This window comes from Eurytemora carolleeae, unplaced genomic scaffold, assembly GCF_000591075.1.
Source record: "Eurytemora carolleeae unplaced genomic scaffold, Eaff_2.0 scaffold667, whole genome shotgun sequence".
Taxonomy (NCBI): domain Eukaryota; kingdom Metazoa; phylum Arthropoda; class Copepoda; order Calanoida; family Temoridae; genus Eurytemora; species Eurytemora carolleeae.
This window is the reverse complement of record NW_019396561.1, coordinates 172,667-189,047: the sequence shown is the minus strand read 5'-3', so window position 1 is coordinate 189,047 and position 16,381 is coordinate 172,667. Positions and strand designations below refer to the sequence as shown.

At 31.8% G+C, this 16,381-nt stretch overlaps 1 protein-coding gene and 1 long non-coding RNA gene across 2 annotated transcripts; both read left to right on the top strand.

Moving 5' to 3' along the window:
- Positions 1 to 3,777: 3,777 nt before the first annotated feature.
- LOC111705519 (uncharacterized) lies at positions 3,778 to 6,090 on the top strand. The gene is made up of 3 exons (XR_002766025.1): positions 3,778 to 3,858; positions 5,822 to 5,901; positions 6,016 to 6,090. It is a non-coding gene; the product is annotated as an uncharacterized LOC111705519 (long non-coding RNA).
- Positions 6,091 to 9,269: 3,179 nt separating this feature from the next.
- On the top strand, positions 9,270 to 14,718 carry LOC111705522 (uncharacterized). Its single transcript, XM_023478101.1, has 7 exons — positions 9,270 to 9,283; positions 9,709 to 9,779; positions 10,083 to 10,185; positions 10,997 to 11,065; positions 12,886 to 12,939; positions 13,730 to 13,778; positions 14,349 to 14,718. Exons 1-7 carry the CDS (start codon positions 9,270 to 9,272, stop codon positions 14,436 to 14,438), a joined length of 450 nt encoding a protein of 149 aa, XP_023333869.1. The 3' UTR covers positions 14,439 to 14,718.
- The last annotated feature ends 1,663 nt before the right edge of the window (positions 14,719 to 16,381 follow it).

The following is a 16,381-nucleotide window of genomic DNA, read 5'->3' as shown; positions in this document are numbered from 1 at the left end:
TTTGTGAATATCAATATTTTTGTAATAAAATATTATTTTTTTCACTTTGCTTATATTCTCCATTTTTTTCGAATCTCTTAAATCAAAATCTACACAAATGTTAAGACCCCAAAAAGGAAACTCGGGAGTTTCGTTCAACAATACTCTTTTAAATTTCGGGCTTAGGGGTCAAAGTGTACTTCAATGATAAGCGGGGTGGTTTGGTGTTTTAATGGATTTCATAATTACTAAACCACTCAGGAGTGAATTTTATTTTGAGAATATCAAATTATTTCACTGAGCAATATATCATAATGACGAGAACTGAAGAAGGACATGAGAAGGACTAAACTAACTTAAATTTCTCTCTACAGAACTCATGTACACCACAAGTACTCAATGACATAAGAACAGCCAATGTTCACAACCGAACTAGTTAATCTATATAGTAGGAATATCCTTAAAACATCTCTGTACATTTATATCTTTCAAGATGAAAAATGTCGTCTTATGCGCAATCTATCTTTATCTATGAGTGAAACCCTTTAATTTATAAGAACATTAAAAACACAGAAGATTGCTTAAATGAAATTTTTTAATGTTTAAACATTTCCGTCGGTTTCAAAAATGCAAAAAAAAATACAAATAACATTTTATCATCGGAAATCATTTACGAATTCCCATTTTTGTTACAGGGTGTTCCAAAAAACATGGGAATTCAGTGACGAATTTGATATCGTCTTTGTTATGAATTAGCATTATAATACCTAATTTAAAAAGCCATACTATTATTATGTCTGCTAGAGTTTATTTAATAAAAAGGGTAAAAGACTGTAATGATGTCTCTATAATGTCTCCGCAAGATGAACAGTGAAGACAGACAAGTTTACTCTGTTTGTATACTTCAATTTTCTTGTTTCACTAAGTACAACCGTATGCAGTCAAAACATAAACAAACAAAATGTGAACATAGCAGACGAAAACCTTGCGGATTACAGCTTTCTCAGTAGGTATCACTAAACTAAATCAAAGAATTATTTGAAAAGACGATATCGAATTCGTCACTGAATTCCTATGTTTATTGGGACACCCTGTAGGTAAAGAAAAATATTGAAAGAGGAACAAGGGGGGATTAAACGTAAAAGAGGAAGGAAGGAAACAAATTAAGATATTAAGAATAAAAGTAAGATTGAGAGAAGACTAAAAATTAACAAAAAAATAATTTAAACGATAAAAAAGAGAAACTAAAGTATTTAAGAATGCAGTGAAAAGGAGGGAAAATTTATTTAAGGAAAAAAAGAAAAATAGAAAAAAATGGAGGGAAAATAAAAAACGATTAAAAACGATTTTAGAAATAAAAGAGATAAAACAATTATAGGAAGAAAAAAGCATTAAAAAGAAAACGTAAACGATAAGAAAAACAGATACAAAGCAAGAATATAAAGGAAGCAAGAGATAAAAAGAAATAATATGAATGAAAATAAAAAGAAATGCAAAATATTATTACAATCGATAAGAAAAATTTAAACAAACAAGGCTTTTAGGGCGCTTCGCGCCCATCTTTTAGTTAAATTGTTCTTTTTGTTTACATTTTAAAACAAAGAAGAAAAAAATGTTGTGGATTTTAAAAAAAAAATCGCGGATTTTCAAGGATTTATCTTTTTAAATTTTTAAAATTTTTTATCATTCATAACCCTTTCCTGTGGTCACGTGATGTCCCACAAAAAATTTGGGCCCGATCGGTTCAGCCGTTTTGACGTTTATTGGATACAAACAAACAAACAAACAAACAAACAGACAGACAAAAAGACAAGCCAAATTTATATATAGATAAAGAATTTAAACTAAGGAAAACGATACAAAGAAAGAATTTTAACGAAAAGGAAAAAGGGATTTAAAGAAGTATAATAAATAAAAAGGAACAGGGGGTTTAAAAATAAGATATTAAACGAGAAGGAAAAGAGGATTTAAAGAAAGAATTGAAACGAAAAGGAAAAAGTGATTTAAAGAAAGAATAGAAACGACAAGTAAAAGGTGACTTTAAGAAATAAAAGAAATGAAAAGGAAAAAGGGATTCAAAGAAAGAATAAAAACAAAAAGGAAAAAGGAATTTAAAGAAAGAATAGAAACGAAAAGAAAAAGGGAATTTAAAGAAAGAATGGGAATGAAAAGGAAAAATGGATTTAAAGAAAGACTAGAAACGAAAAGGAAAAGGGGATTTAAAGAAAGAATGGAAACCAAAAGGAAAAAGTGATTTAAATAAATAAAAGAAATGAAAAGGAAAATGGGATTTAAAGAAAGAATTTAAACGAATAGGAAAAAAGGGATTTGAAGAAAGAAGAGAACCAAAAAGGAGCGGAGGCTGTAAAGCTGAGAACCACCAAGAGAAAAAATATTCTAGTCAAATGAAGAACCCGGAGAAGAGAGAACACAAGTTTGCATCTAAAACAAAGTTTTTGATTTCAAAGATTATTTTTTTCTTAGAGAGGAAAAGCAGCGANGAATTGAAGGGAATAAAAAAAGTGCTAAAAAATCCTCTTAGAAATCAAGGGTGTTTTGTCTAATTACGATCCTTTGTACTATTTCAAATCCTACAGTGAAATAATCAGTATTTTTATTGAGATAGGGAACTTTTTAACTTAAGTTTATTTTATAAATCAAACAAATAAAATTCAAACCATTTGCTAAAGATATGCCTTAAAGATATTCATAAGAAAAATATGTTTTTAACAACTTTTCAAAAATGTAAATTTTGGGCCGTTACCTTAATTGTTAAAATTATATTGCTTTTTAGATTTAGTTATAAGTTTTGTAGCTTTGTCTGAAGTGTTCCTATAAAGTCCAAACAAATCAACTTAAAATTTTTAAACCAAGCTAAGAACATTCCCGGGCATCTATCTGCAGTTCCCCGATCAAAATTTGAGGCAAATCAGTCAAGAGATTTCAAAATTATGATCGGGCATCTAAACAAACAGACCAACAGAGATTACTACTTTGTTTATAGACTGGCTTGAAAACCCATGGTTGCTCAGGGTACTCTATAGTTACTCACTCCGCGTGCCGTTTACCCACGCTTAGTCGTATATTTAGATTTTAGATGTTTTCCCCTATAAAAAGTAGGCTCACTTAAATAGGTCAAGGGGTTCATGAGTTATGATCGGACAAAAAAACATACAAATAGAGCTTTCTACTTTACATATATGTCAGGAAGTATGAGTGTTCTTGTGCTAGTCGTTTTGTTGTAACTTAGCTTTATGGCGCTTCGCGCCCATCTTCTATTTCAATTGTGAACATATTCTCTTTGTATACATTGTAAATAAAAAACAAAAAGTTTGCGGAGTTTACAAAATAATTTCGTGGATTGCTTTATTTAATGACAATCGAAATTTTGTAGGAAAATATTTGAAATTTTATCATTTATAAACCTTCCCTGGGGACATTGACGTTTATGGATACAAACAAACAGACAGACACCCAGACAAACAGAATTGCGCCCATCTTCTATTTCAACTTTTAATTGTGACTTTATCTGTGAGCATCTCTCTTTGTACAGTGTAAAAAATAAAATAAGAAGTTTTGCAGATTTCACAATATTTTTTCACGGATTATCTAAATTTTTCAAAATAGAAAACTTTTAAACAAATTTTTTTAAGTTTTGATCATTCATAAACCTCCCCTGGGATCACGTGAGGTCACACACAAAATTTAAGCACGATCGGTTCAGCCGTTTATATAGATTCTGGGATAAAAATGATATCATGTTTTTATAATAATTTCAAATCAAATTATGAATATGTCAGGCAAAGATGTTAAAATGGTCAGTTAACAGTCGACAAAACCTCAGCATTGAAGAAGAACTTTTAGAAGAGGAGCAGCCAGGTTATAGAGCCCTTGGTTGAAAGGGACTGTACATGTAATTTTAAATAAACCCCTCAGTTTTAGATTGATGACATGTTCTACTCAGTCCCTTTAAAATTATTATTATTATTATTAAAAAATTTAACAATATCCACACTCAGTCCCTTTAAATTTAATAATATTCACACTCAGTCCCTTTAAATTTAATAATATCCACACTCAGTCCCTTTAAATTTAATAATATCCACACTCAGTCCCTTTAAATTTGATAATATCCACACTCAGCCCCTTTAGATTTGATAATTTCCACACTCAGCCCCTTAAAATCTAATAATATAGACACACAGTCTCTTTAAATTTGATAATATCCACACTGAGTCCCTTTAAATTTAATAATATCCACACTCAGTCCCCTTAAATTTGATAATATCCACACTCAGTCCCTTTAAATTTAATAATATCCACACTCAGTCCCTATAATATCCACACTCAGTCCCTTTAAATTTAATTATATCCACACTCAGTCCCTTTAAATTTAATAATATCCACACTCAGTCCCTTTAAATTTAATATTATCCCTTAATAAAATTAAAAGTGAATGAATCCTTATGATGTGTGTTCTAGGATAATCACAAATTTGATGAAAAAGATAAATCTAGTTTTTAATCCTGACTGTTTAATTAAATATTGAATAAGTTCCTTTCTCAACAACAAACCCACCTAGGGCTGGATACTCTTTCAATATAAAATCAGAAATAAATATGAAAAAATATTTATTAGAAGTTTAAGCATTAAAAGACTGGGGTGCAGTGTATCAGTTTATTTACCCATCCTTGTTTGAAATTTCTTGACTTTTAAAGGGACTGTATGCGTAATTTTAAGTTCGAACGTTCGAATGTAAGCCGTTTTTAAGTAATTTAGAAAAAACACGAGGGGGGGGGATTCACCTTCCCCCCCCCCAAATCGTGATAGGGTCAACAAACAATATAAAGGAATTGTTGCCAAATGTTGCTACTTTAAAAAAATGTAACATGAAGAAGAATCTTATTTTTATTGACCTGGAATATGGTAGTCATAATAAGCATCTGATCGAATATAGCTGAGACCGAATTTAGGGAATTAAAACCACGTCGCTGAACCGGCAAAAACCAGTTCCAGTTGAGCGCCAGCTCAAATATCGTAACAATGAATACATTTTCAGGGGAACCAACTATGTTTGAGCCGCGTCTCAAATTGAAGACGTGGCCCAAATTCTTTAAATTCGGCATCTTTGTAATCAAAACTTAATGAACCAAAAACATAAAAAGTTTGATACTTGCCCACCACTACAATCAAGATAAATCGGAGAGTTCAAGACCTAATTAATTTTAGAAAAAGCAGATTAGATATTGATCAATGGCTTCATCGAACGGTAAGTTACATAATGAACGGCATTAAAACAGTGAGAACCAGAAAACTACGGAATAAATGGTGTCTGTGCTCTTCTTTTCACTGAAGAAATGTGGCTAAATATTTTTATATTTGGAAATGTAAATAAAAAAAACAAAGATTCGTATGATTCTACATACCTACACTATACATGCAAGTAAAACTGAGCATGAAATTTAAAGAATTTGAGACGCGGCTCAAACTAGATTGGGTCCACTTTAAATTGTATTTAGTGTTTCGAGATAAAGGTCCAGCTCTGGGCTCTTAAACCAATAGAGATATATAGAGTTTATAACCCCCGACCACCTTTTCCCCATTTCCAGCTTGGGCTAGCTTTCATAGACTACGTACACATAGACTTCATGCTATAGCGCCATCTACTGTTATAAATGTTTTTAACATTTTCATTTACCTAATTCCACTTGTACTCAAGTACACATATATCTATTTACTTTAATCTTAACACTGACATACACTCTTTTTTATACAGACAAACATACATATTGTTCCTGAGAATACAAATCCAGGAAAGCATTTTAATTGAACTTTTTTACAGTTATTGCAGTTGATACAAACCAGAAATGGAAATATGTCAAGAGAAAATTTCTCCCGCGTGGACAAAAATCCGACTTAAAGGTAAATTTGCTTTATCCCGGGTATACAAGAAACTTTAATTTAAGAATAAAAGTGTTCAAAAAAGACGGAAATTATCTGAAAATTGAACAATCTTAATAACAAATATTTGTTTAGTTGCCTTCAGAGGGAGCTGGAGGAAGGAGAAAAAGTTGCTTCGCAGTTTTTAGTTCTGCAGTTTCAAACAGGAAAATTAAAAAATTAAAATTAAAATATCAAATATCAGGATATCGATGTTTTCCTACAAACAAAACCATTTTGTGGAAACATGGATTTTAAAAGTTATGAAATTAAAAAAAAAGAAAAAATTGGTAACAATGTCAACTTAAAAATATATCTATATCGTGTTTTTAAATAAAAAATAATTGTTTTTAAAAAGTCAGAGGCCTAATTAAAAACTTGGAAAACATGAACTTTTTTAATTAAACAATTAATTAAAAAGGTTAACTTATTATAATCTTATAAAAATATCATAATTTCAAACATCAATCTATTAAGAATTTTTTTCTTTTTAAAGGACCTAATAAGTCGTAATTTTAAGTGATTCGCCAGCATTAATAGAGTCTTATGTTGGATTCACAGCATTAATAGAGTCTTATGTCGGATTCACAGTATTAATGGAGTCTTATGTAGGATTCACAGTATTAATAAAGTCTTATGTCGGATTCACAATATTAATAGAGTCTTATGTCGGATTCACAGTATTAATAGAGTCTTATGTCGGATTCACAGTATTAATAAAGTCTTATGTCGGATTCACAGTATTTATAGAGTCTCATGTCGGATTCACAATATTAATAGAGTCTCATGTCGGATTCACAGCATTAATAGAGTCCCATGTCGGATTCACAATATTAATAGAGTCTCATGTCGGTATCACAGCATTAATAGAGTCTTATGTCGGAATCACAATATTAATAGAGTCTTATGTCGGATTCACAATATTAATAGAGTCTCATGTCGGATTCACAGTAATAATAGAGTCTCATGTCGGATTCACAATATTAATAGAATCTTATGTCGGATTCACAATATTAATAGAGTCTTATGTCGGATTCACAGTATTAATAAAGTCTTATGTCGGATTCACAATATTAATAGAGTCTTATATCGGATTCACAGTATTTATAGAGTCTCATGTCGGATTCACAATATTAATAGAGTTTTATGTCGGATTCACAATATCAATAGAGTCTTATGTCGGATTCACAGTATTTATAGAGTCTCATGTCGGATTCACAATATTAATAGAGTCTTATGTCAGATTCACAATATTAATAGAGACTTATGTCGGATTCACAATATTAATAGAGTGTCATGTCGGATTCACAGCATTAATAGAGTCTTATGTCGGATTCACAATATTAATAGAGTCTTATGTCGGATTCACAATATTAATAGAGTCTTATGTCGGATTCACAATATTAATAGAGTCTTATGTCGGATTCACAATATTAATAGAGTCTTATGTCGAGTTCACAGTATTTATAGAGTCTCATGTCGGATTCACAATATTAATAGAGTCTCATGTCGGATTCACAGTATTAATAGAGTCTCATGTCGGATTCACAGTATTAATAGAGTTTCATGTCGGATTCACAGCATAACTCTTGAAAGCTCTGTCTGTCTCAAGAATAATTGAGTTATCAACATTTATCTCTCATGTCGGATTCACAACATTGATAGAATTTCATGACGGATTCACAGTAATAATAGAGTCTCATGTCGGATTCACAACATTGATAGAGTTTCATGTCGGATTCAAAGTAATAATAGAGTCTCATGTCGGATTCACAGTATAAATAGAGTCTCATGTATGATTCACAGCATTACTAGAGTGTAATGTCGGATTCTCAGTATTACTAGAGTCTCATGTCGGATTCACAGCATTAATAGAGTCTCATGTATGATTCACAGCATTACTAGAGTGTCATGTCGGATTCTCAGTATTACTAGAGTCTCATGTCGGATTCCCAGCATTAACAGAAACCCATATCAGATTCAGAGCATTAATAGAGTCTCATGTATGATTCACAGCATTACTAGAGCCTCATGTCGGATTCAAAGCATTAATACAGTCTTATGTCGGATTCACAGTATTACTAGAGTCTAATGTCGGATTCACAGCATTAAAAGCGTTTCATGTCGAATAAACAACATTAATAGAGGCTTATGTCGGATTCACAGCATTAATAGAGTCTCATATCGGATTCAGAGTAATAATAAAGTGTCATGTCGGATTCACAGTATTTATTGAATTGCATATGAGATTCCCAATATTTAAAGAGTCTCATGTTGGATTTACAGTATTAATATAGTCTCATATCGGATTCACAGCATCAATAGAGTCTCATGTCGGATTGACAGCATTAATAGAGTCGCATGTCAGATTCACAGCATTAATAGAGTCTCATGTCGGATTCACAGCATTAGTAGAGTCTCATGTTGGATTTACAGTGTCAAAAGAGTCTCGTGTCGGATTCACAGCATTAATAGAGTCTCATGTCGGATTCACAGCATGTTTATAGTCTCATGTCTGATTCACAGCATTTATAGAGTCTCATGTCGGATTCACAGCATTACTAGAGTGTCATGTCGGATTCACAGCATTAATAGAGTCTTATGTCGGATTCACAGTATTAATAGAGTCTCATGTTGGATTCACAGTATTAATAGAGTCTCATGTCGGATTCACAGCATTAATAGAGTCTCATGTCGGATTCACAGCATGTTTATAGTCTCATGTCTGATTCACAGCATTTCTAGAGTCTCATGTCAGATTCACAGCATTACTAGAGTCTCATGTCGGATTCACAGTAATAATAGAGTCTTATGTCGGATTCACAGCATTAATAGAGTCTCATGTCGGAAACACAGCATGTTTATAGTCTCATGTCAGATTCACAGCATTAATAGAGTCTCATGTTTGATTCACAGCATGTTTATAGTCTCATGTCGGATTCACAGTATTAATAGAGTCTTATGTCGGATTCTCAGCATTAATAGAGTCTCATGTCGGATTCACAATATCAATAGAGTCTCATGTCGGATTCACAGAATTACTAGAGTGTCATGGGGGATTCACAGCATTAATAGAGTCTCTTGTCGGATTTACACTAATAATAAAGTTTCATGTCGAATTCACAGCATTAATTGAGTCTCATGTCGGATTCCTAACATTATAGAGTCTCATGTTGGATTCACAGCATGTTTATAGGCTCATGTCGGAATCACAGCATTAATAAAGTCTCATATCGGATTCACAGCATGTTTATAGTCTCATGTTAGATTCACAGCATTAATAGAGTCTCATGTTGGATTCACAGCATTTTTATAGTCTCATGTCGGATTCACAGCATTAATAGAGTCTTATGTCGGATTCACAGTATTTATAGAGTCTCATGTCGGATTCACAATATTAATAGAGTGTCATGTCGGATTAACAACATTAATAGAGTCTCATGTCGGATTCACAACATTAATAGAGTCTCATGTTGGATTCACAGCATTTATAGAGTCTCATGTCGGATTCACAGCATTAATAGAGTCTCATGTCGGATTCACAGCATTAATAGAGTCGCATATCGTATTCCCAGTATTAATAGAGTCTCATGTCGGATTTACTGTATTAATAGAGTCTCATGTCGGATTCACAGGATAACTCTTGAAAGCTCTGTCTGTCTCAAGAATAATTGAGTTATCAACATTTATCTCTTTTATTAGTTGACTATTTTCAACAGTTTTTTTTAAATTGACTTACCAAGACCACGCGTATAATTCTTTTTTTTGAAATTTTGATTTGTTCCCTAGAAAGCAGCAATCAAAATGGACACTGTTGCGCATTTTACTGAAATTTGTTGTCAGGTGTCAGAAATTTATAGGTAAGAACCAATTAAAACAAAGAAATAGCAATTGATATGAAATCTAAACTAAAAATCTCAAATTCATTCGATTATTAATTAAAAGATATTTTTAGTTATTGTTTTTTTAATTACTCTCATTATTTTAACCTTACTCAGACATTCAATTCTGAAATTAATCAAATCTTAGTCTTTCACTGCAATAATAATTATAACAGGAATTAGAAAGACTTCTATTTCTAAAGTGTCAATAAAACACTAAGAAAAAAAATATTACTTAATTTTGGTGAAAGTCGGCTGATAAATTAATTTATAAGTCTGTAGGTCGTCTTTTAGGTTCAAGACCAGTCCCTGGGCTTGGAGGAGGGGAACGAGATCAAATAAAACATGAAACCAGGAAATCGGAAAAAGATAAATCGGAGAAAAAGTAAGATCATTTATAAAACAAAGTTTCCCTTTACAACGAATGAGATCACTTTTAAAAAAAACTTGAACACTTTTTTGTAATATAACTTTAGGATATATATTAACATTTGGTTCCAAATCATGAACAGGATGATAAAACTTTCTCATAGATTGATATCTATTTAACGTACTGCAGATTTTAGCCTTTGTTATTTATATTTTGCTTGGCTATGGATCTCAAATATCAAACACCCTGGACTTACAACTTTACAATGGAGAAATGCGTCCTGGTTTCTTCTATTTGAATATATTTGCGTTTTGGCCTTATCGTGCTCGAAGTCTCAGCTTGCTGGAAAAGAGCTGAACTAGCAAGGATTTAATGCAAGGAAAGTTATTTCAGAGGTGTGCGCATCTTTTGTAATGCAGTGTATTGTCACTGGGCGGTAATGTAAACACAAGACGGATGTCGAAGCCTGACATGGGATCCATTTTTCACAAAAATAATCAGTGAAATATTCTGGTCATAGGAAACTATTATGTGAACTATCAAAATTATCAAATTTAATGCTTTTTACCTTCTCGGATACTAAACAAACACTGAGGCATCTATTCCGCCCAGAGAGAACTGGTTTCAATATGTACGCAAAGTATACTCAACTCCACTTAACTTTCCTTGCATTATATTCTTGTGAACTAGTAAATCCGCGTACTTTCCTTTATGTCGTAAAATACACATACTAAAATTATCCAAAACAGATGAACTTCGATGTTTTTATTAGTTCTACGTGTACAATATAGATATTTAAATGTTAACAAATTGTGTTTAATTTCAGGTCAAAGTGGTCTATCGTGAAGCATTCCCTAATCTTTATACAGCGAATGAAAAAGAAACCAGCTGCAAGGTAATCATAAACTTGGGTAAAATTGATTATACAGATGAATGTCTTCACTATTTTTTTTCTCTTTAGACACCCATTTTATCATGTTTTAATGATTTGTTTCTTGTTCACCTGTAGGTTTTAAAAATATTTTTTCCTACAGTGATAGCCAGAAAACTTCGGTATAGATTGACGACTTTTAGACTAAATTTGTTACTTTAAATAGTCTGATGAGCATTGGACATCGCATTTTAGTGTAAACGACCCGTTTCACTTTAATAATGATTTAAAAAGTTTCCAGTAAAACTATGTAAAACTGCAAGTTTTAATTCTAACTATGTTTCTCTGTATGATTAATAATTGATGTTAAAGATATAATTGGCCTTGAATCTGGGAACTATCTAGCCTGTATACCCATCATCAATTATCGAGATCCCTGGGTAAAAGATCGTAGAAACATCTAAAACTTCTAGAATCAGCTAGAAGAAAAGATGCACGCAAAGAATACGTAAGTCAGAGAACTTTTTCTCAAGAAAGTTCTAGAATAAAGTATCAAGCAGCGCCAAAAAAAACAAGTGCAACAGCTTCGAGAATGTTCTAGAACAATCTATCATGGTTTACTATAAAAAGCCAGGACAGACTCTGACTCGGGTTAGTTAGTTGGATTTGAATCCTAGATCTTTGCTCTCAGATCTGTATTTATCGTAAAATGACCCAGTGATTTTTGACGTGTATCTTTGAAGAAACAAATTGGAAAATCTAGGTAATAAATCATTTTATTTGTAAATATTTGTTTTGTCAATATCCGTAATTCGCATTTATCTATTCGTCCTAAACTGATTCATAGAGGTTGAAATCCAATAGTATTAAGTAAAGATAGATATATATATATTTTGTAAAATCAGATTGTTTATACTTTTATTCAAATATCATTATATATTAAGTTCTATATTCGTAATTATATTTTCGTTTTAACTAATCATTTATATGATTAATATTGTCAAAATTTTTCCCTTGGACTGAAATACATAGCTAAACGAAAACCTCAGTGTTTATAATATATATAGATATAGTAGTTAAGAAGGATTATAATTCTCTTAAAACGGAGAGGAACAATATCTGAGTAGGATTAAAGTTACACATTTAAAAGTTCTAACCTTCCGGATTAAATAATTGAATAGTATATACTTGAGAACAAAAAGTGAAACATAGAAATTGGTTCATAACAAAGAAACCTTAAATTAAAACTTATTCCGAAATACTTTGTCCGCCATAAAATGCGTGGCAGCCTTTAATGCAGGGCTTATTGATTAAACTATTATAACAGAATAGAGGCCTCAAAACTGTTTTTGTTTAACCATTGAATCCTGCATTATTTGCTTTTGGGCGAGCCAAAGCTACTGGAATCTTCTTTGTACAATCTTTTATTCAAAAACTCATCAGAAACTATATGATTTATTGTCGTACTTCGTTTATTTCTCTTAAACATTAAAAATAGTCAAATTGCGATTCCTATCAGCAATTTTATAAAAGGTTGCTAATCATAAGAATAGGTAACACTTTTACAACTATTTGCTTTGTAACAACATCAAATACATCTAAGTATTGCTCTTCAGCCGTCTTTCTATTGCAGAGTGTTCTGGTTATCACTGTAGTCAAATTCGTTCTACTAAAGTTATATAGATTTTTTTCTCAAAGTTGTTTAGATATTATTTTCTTTAACCCTTTCCCAAATTGGCTATTTTTGTATAATAAAGATTTACAGGGGGCGGGCTAGGAAATAACACCCCTTCACCTTAATCGTGATAGGGTTATAAGATACTGTATATATATATGATGTTTAGGGCCGAGGATAAGACCCCGGAGACTCCAAAAGTTATCCAGGAAATTTATGCACGGTAGGTCGTCATTCATTTCATTATAGAGGTTGTTTGTTGTAATTTCAAGTGATATTTCCGATTAACAACGGTACCCTTTCAGTATGTATTTAAGCATAAATGTGAAGAAGATGACATCATCGTTTTTCTAGCTGGAGTCGTCTTTAATTCTAGCTGGAGTCGTCTTAAATTCTAGCTGGAGTCGTCTTTAATTCTAGCTGGAGTCGTCTTTAATTCTAGCTGGAGTCGTCTTTAATTCTAGCTGGAGTCGTCTTTAATTCTAAATTTCCTCTAATGTTTCTGAAGCAAAAATCTGCCAGTTACTTTACAGAGAAATTACAATTGGAAAAAAGAAAAGATTATGGACATCTTAGGCATTCTTGATCAGACAGCGTTTTTCAGTCGGTATCGTTCCTTAAATTACATCTAAACAGTCCCTTTAAACCTCAGAGATATGTCACCTAACAGGGATGTTGTAATTTACAATTATAATAAATAAATATTTTAAAGTTTTTAAATATCTGGACATATTTTAGCTTAATCAATTATCAGTTACACTTACAGTTTATTATGTTGAATAAAGTGATGACTTGGAACAGTTTATTGTGTTGAATTAAGTGATGACTTGGAACAGTTTATTGTGTTGAATTAAGAGATGACTTGGAAACTGAAAAAGAATTAAGCAATGACTTGGAAACTAAAAAAGAATTAAGCAATGACTTGGAAACTAAAAAAGAATTAAGTGATGACTTGGAAACTAAAAAAGAATTAAGTGGTGACTTGGAAACTAATAAAAGAAATTTTGTTTCAGTACTAGAAGAAGGTCTACTTCAGCACTCGGTATAGATCGCAAAATGCAGGTTTTTTATCAAATATTTTAAATTTTTAAATAATTAAATCCTTAATTGGGGACTTAATTCCTACAGTTTGGTCCTAGCCAAGCAAACCGTAACTTTCTATCACACTTAAACCTATTCTACGTAATTTGCTTTTTTACTGCTTTGTTGGCGTTTGAATAAAAAGATCTAAAAACTCCATAAGTTTAAAGATAGTTGAATTTTAGACCAAACCTCGATTGAGTTAAAATAGAAGAAACAAAAGGCGAAGCTCGTCCATTGTTAGTCCTGGGTGAGATATTAGATATATTTAGGAGGAGATATACCAGATCTGTTTAGTAGGAGATATACCAGATCTGTTTAGGAGGAGATATACCAGATCTGTTTAGTAGGAGATATACCAGATCTGTTTTGTAGGAGATATACCAGATCTGTTTTGGAGGAGATATACCAGATCTGTTTAGTAGCAGATATACTAGATCTGTTTAGGAGGAGATATACCAGATCTGTTTAGGAGGAGATATACATAATACCACATCTATTTAGGAGGAGATAAAATCGGTTTAGTAGGAGAAATACCATGGATCTGTTTAGGAGGAGATATACCAGATCTGTGGAGAGGAGATAAACTTGTATCTGAGAGGAGTAAATATACGTGCTGGATCTGACTCGAGTATGGAGTAGTGTATACTTCAATTCTGAACAACTTATCAAACCTAAGCTCTTGTGTTTGAGATCCTTAATCCCGTTTGCTTAATTTCGATATCCACTGTGGACACTTTTGATTTTCTGCTTGATCCTCTCCTTTGAATATCCCTGATGGGTTCTTAACTAGGAGAGTTCTCTCGTTGGTTGCTAAATCATCTTGGCTTTAAGGTTTCTGCTAACGACACTCTGATTGGTTGAATTTTAGACACATTCCTGAATATCAAAAATAAAGATTAAATCAATCTGAAGTTTGTTAAAAGAAAATTGATTTTTTGCTTAATCCTCTTTTTTGTATATACTTGATGGTTTCTGACCAATGAGAGTTCTTTCTTTGGTTGCACACAAAATTCTTGGCTTCTAATTTGCTAAATTTTAGACACTTTCCTGGATATCAAATAAAGATTTAACTAATCTGAAGATTAATGAGAAGAGAAGATCAAGCATTAGTATTTCACTACTACCCAGTCTATAATACCTGAAGTAGTACTCCACACTACTACCCAGCCTATCCTTCCATGGAGTAGTACTACACACTACTACCCAGCCTATCCTTCCATGGAGTAGTACTCCACACTACTTCCCAGCCTATCATACCTGGAGTAGTACTCCACACTACTACCCAGCCTATCATACCTGGAGTAGTACTCCACACTAATACCCAAGTATTCCAATACTACCCATCCTTGAGAAGAATTTTAAACTGGTCTACCAATAATACCATTCCAATACTTCTAAAACGTATCAAGGATTTTTGCCCAAAAAGGATTTTCAGGAATTGTTATTTCAAATTAGAAATTTATTTTGTGAATTTCTCCATTAACTATTTTCCAATGATGTAAATATCTTAATAAAAACATGTTAAAAGTTCCATAAATGGAAAGGAAAAATTAGATGAATGATTTTTAGACAAACTTATTGCGTTCAAAACATTAAAAGGCTTCTCCTACAATGAGAAAGCTCTCAGAACTTTTAATGAAAACACTTAACTGTGCCATTTGAAATTGATACTCTCATTAATTGTGAAAAACATTGTTGTCAAAATAGAAAAATCGTTAATAAGGTAAAATAATTTTTTTTTAATTCAAGATACACTGTTTATAATTACAGAAAATCAGTTTTTAATTCTAAAACTCCCGTTTTTAATCATAAAATTAACAAATTTCGAAAAAAAATATTTTTGATTAAGAATTTGAATTTCCAAAATTTAGAATAGCGTTACCAAAACTTTTAACTTTTAAATTTTTTTCTTTGTACAATTATGTTACAATTATGTAAATATATTTAATTTGTTTGTAATAAAATGGAACGATTGTGAAATGATAAATAAATAAATATATTTGCTATTCTGTGTTTATCAGGATTGAGAATGATTGACCATTTTGCGATAACTCAAAAAGTATTTGAGTCAAGAAGCTCACATTCTCTGGCTTTTCAAACCAACACATGCCCCTCAAACTAGCAAAATTCCAAATATTTATTGCGAATTTTAGTTACCACGCAAAAAATGTACAATAGCAAAAATTGCGCAAAATGCGACAAATTATACATTTTTGAAAATACAAAAAAGACGAATCGAATTCAAATATGCAAAATATTTTCAACATTTTTTACCTAACTGTTATGTCAAAAAAACGAGAGGAAGTGGGGTCCCACGGAGTATTCCCAGGGACCCCACTTCAGCCCGAATAGGATTAAAAATGAAATGCAAAATGCAAAATGCAAAATTTAGTTGCTTTCATTAATGACTTATTATAAAAGTCGCACAACATATATCCAACTAAATTTATTACATTCAGTAATTTACATTTCTACAATCCAGAGCATAGAATATATGTACAGGATAAATCTGGCCTTAAGATTATGAAATCATTTAAAAATTCTGATGAGTTGAAAATGACTAGCCTGTTCTGGCCGGCATT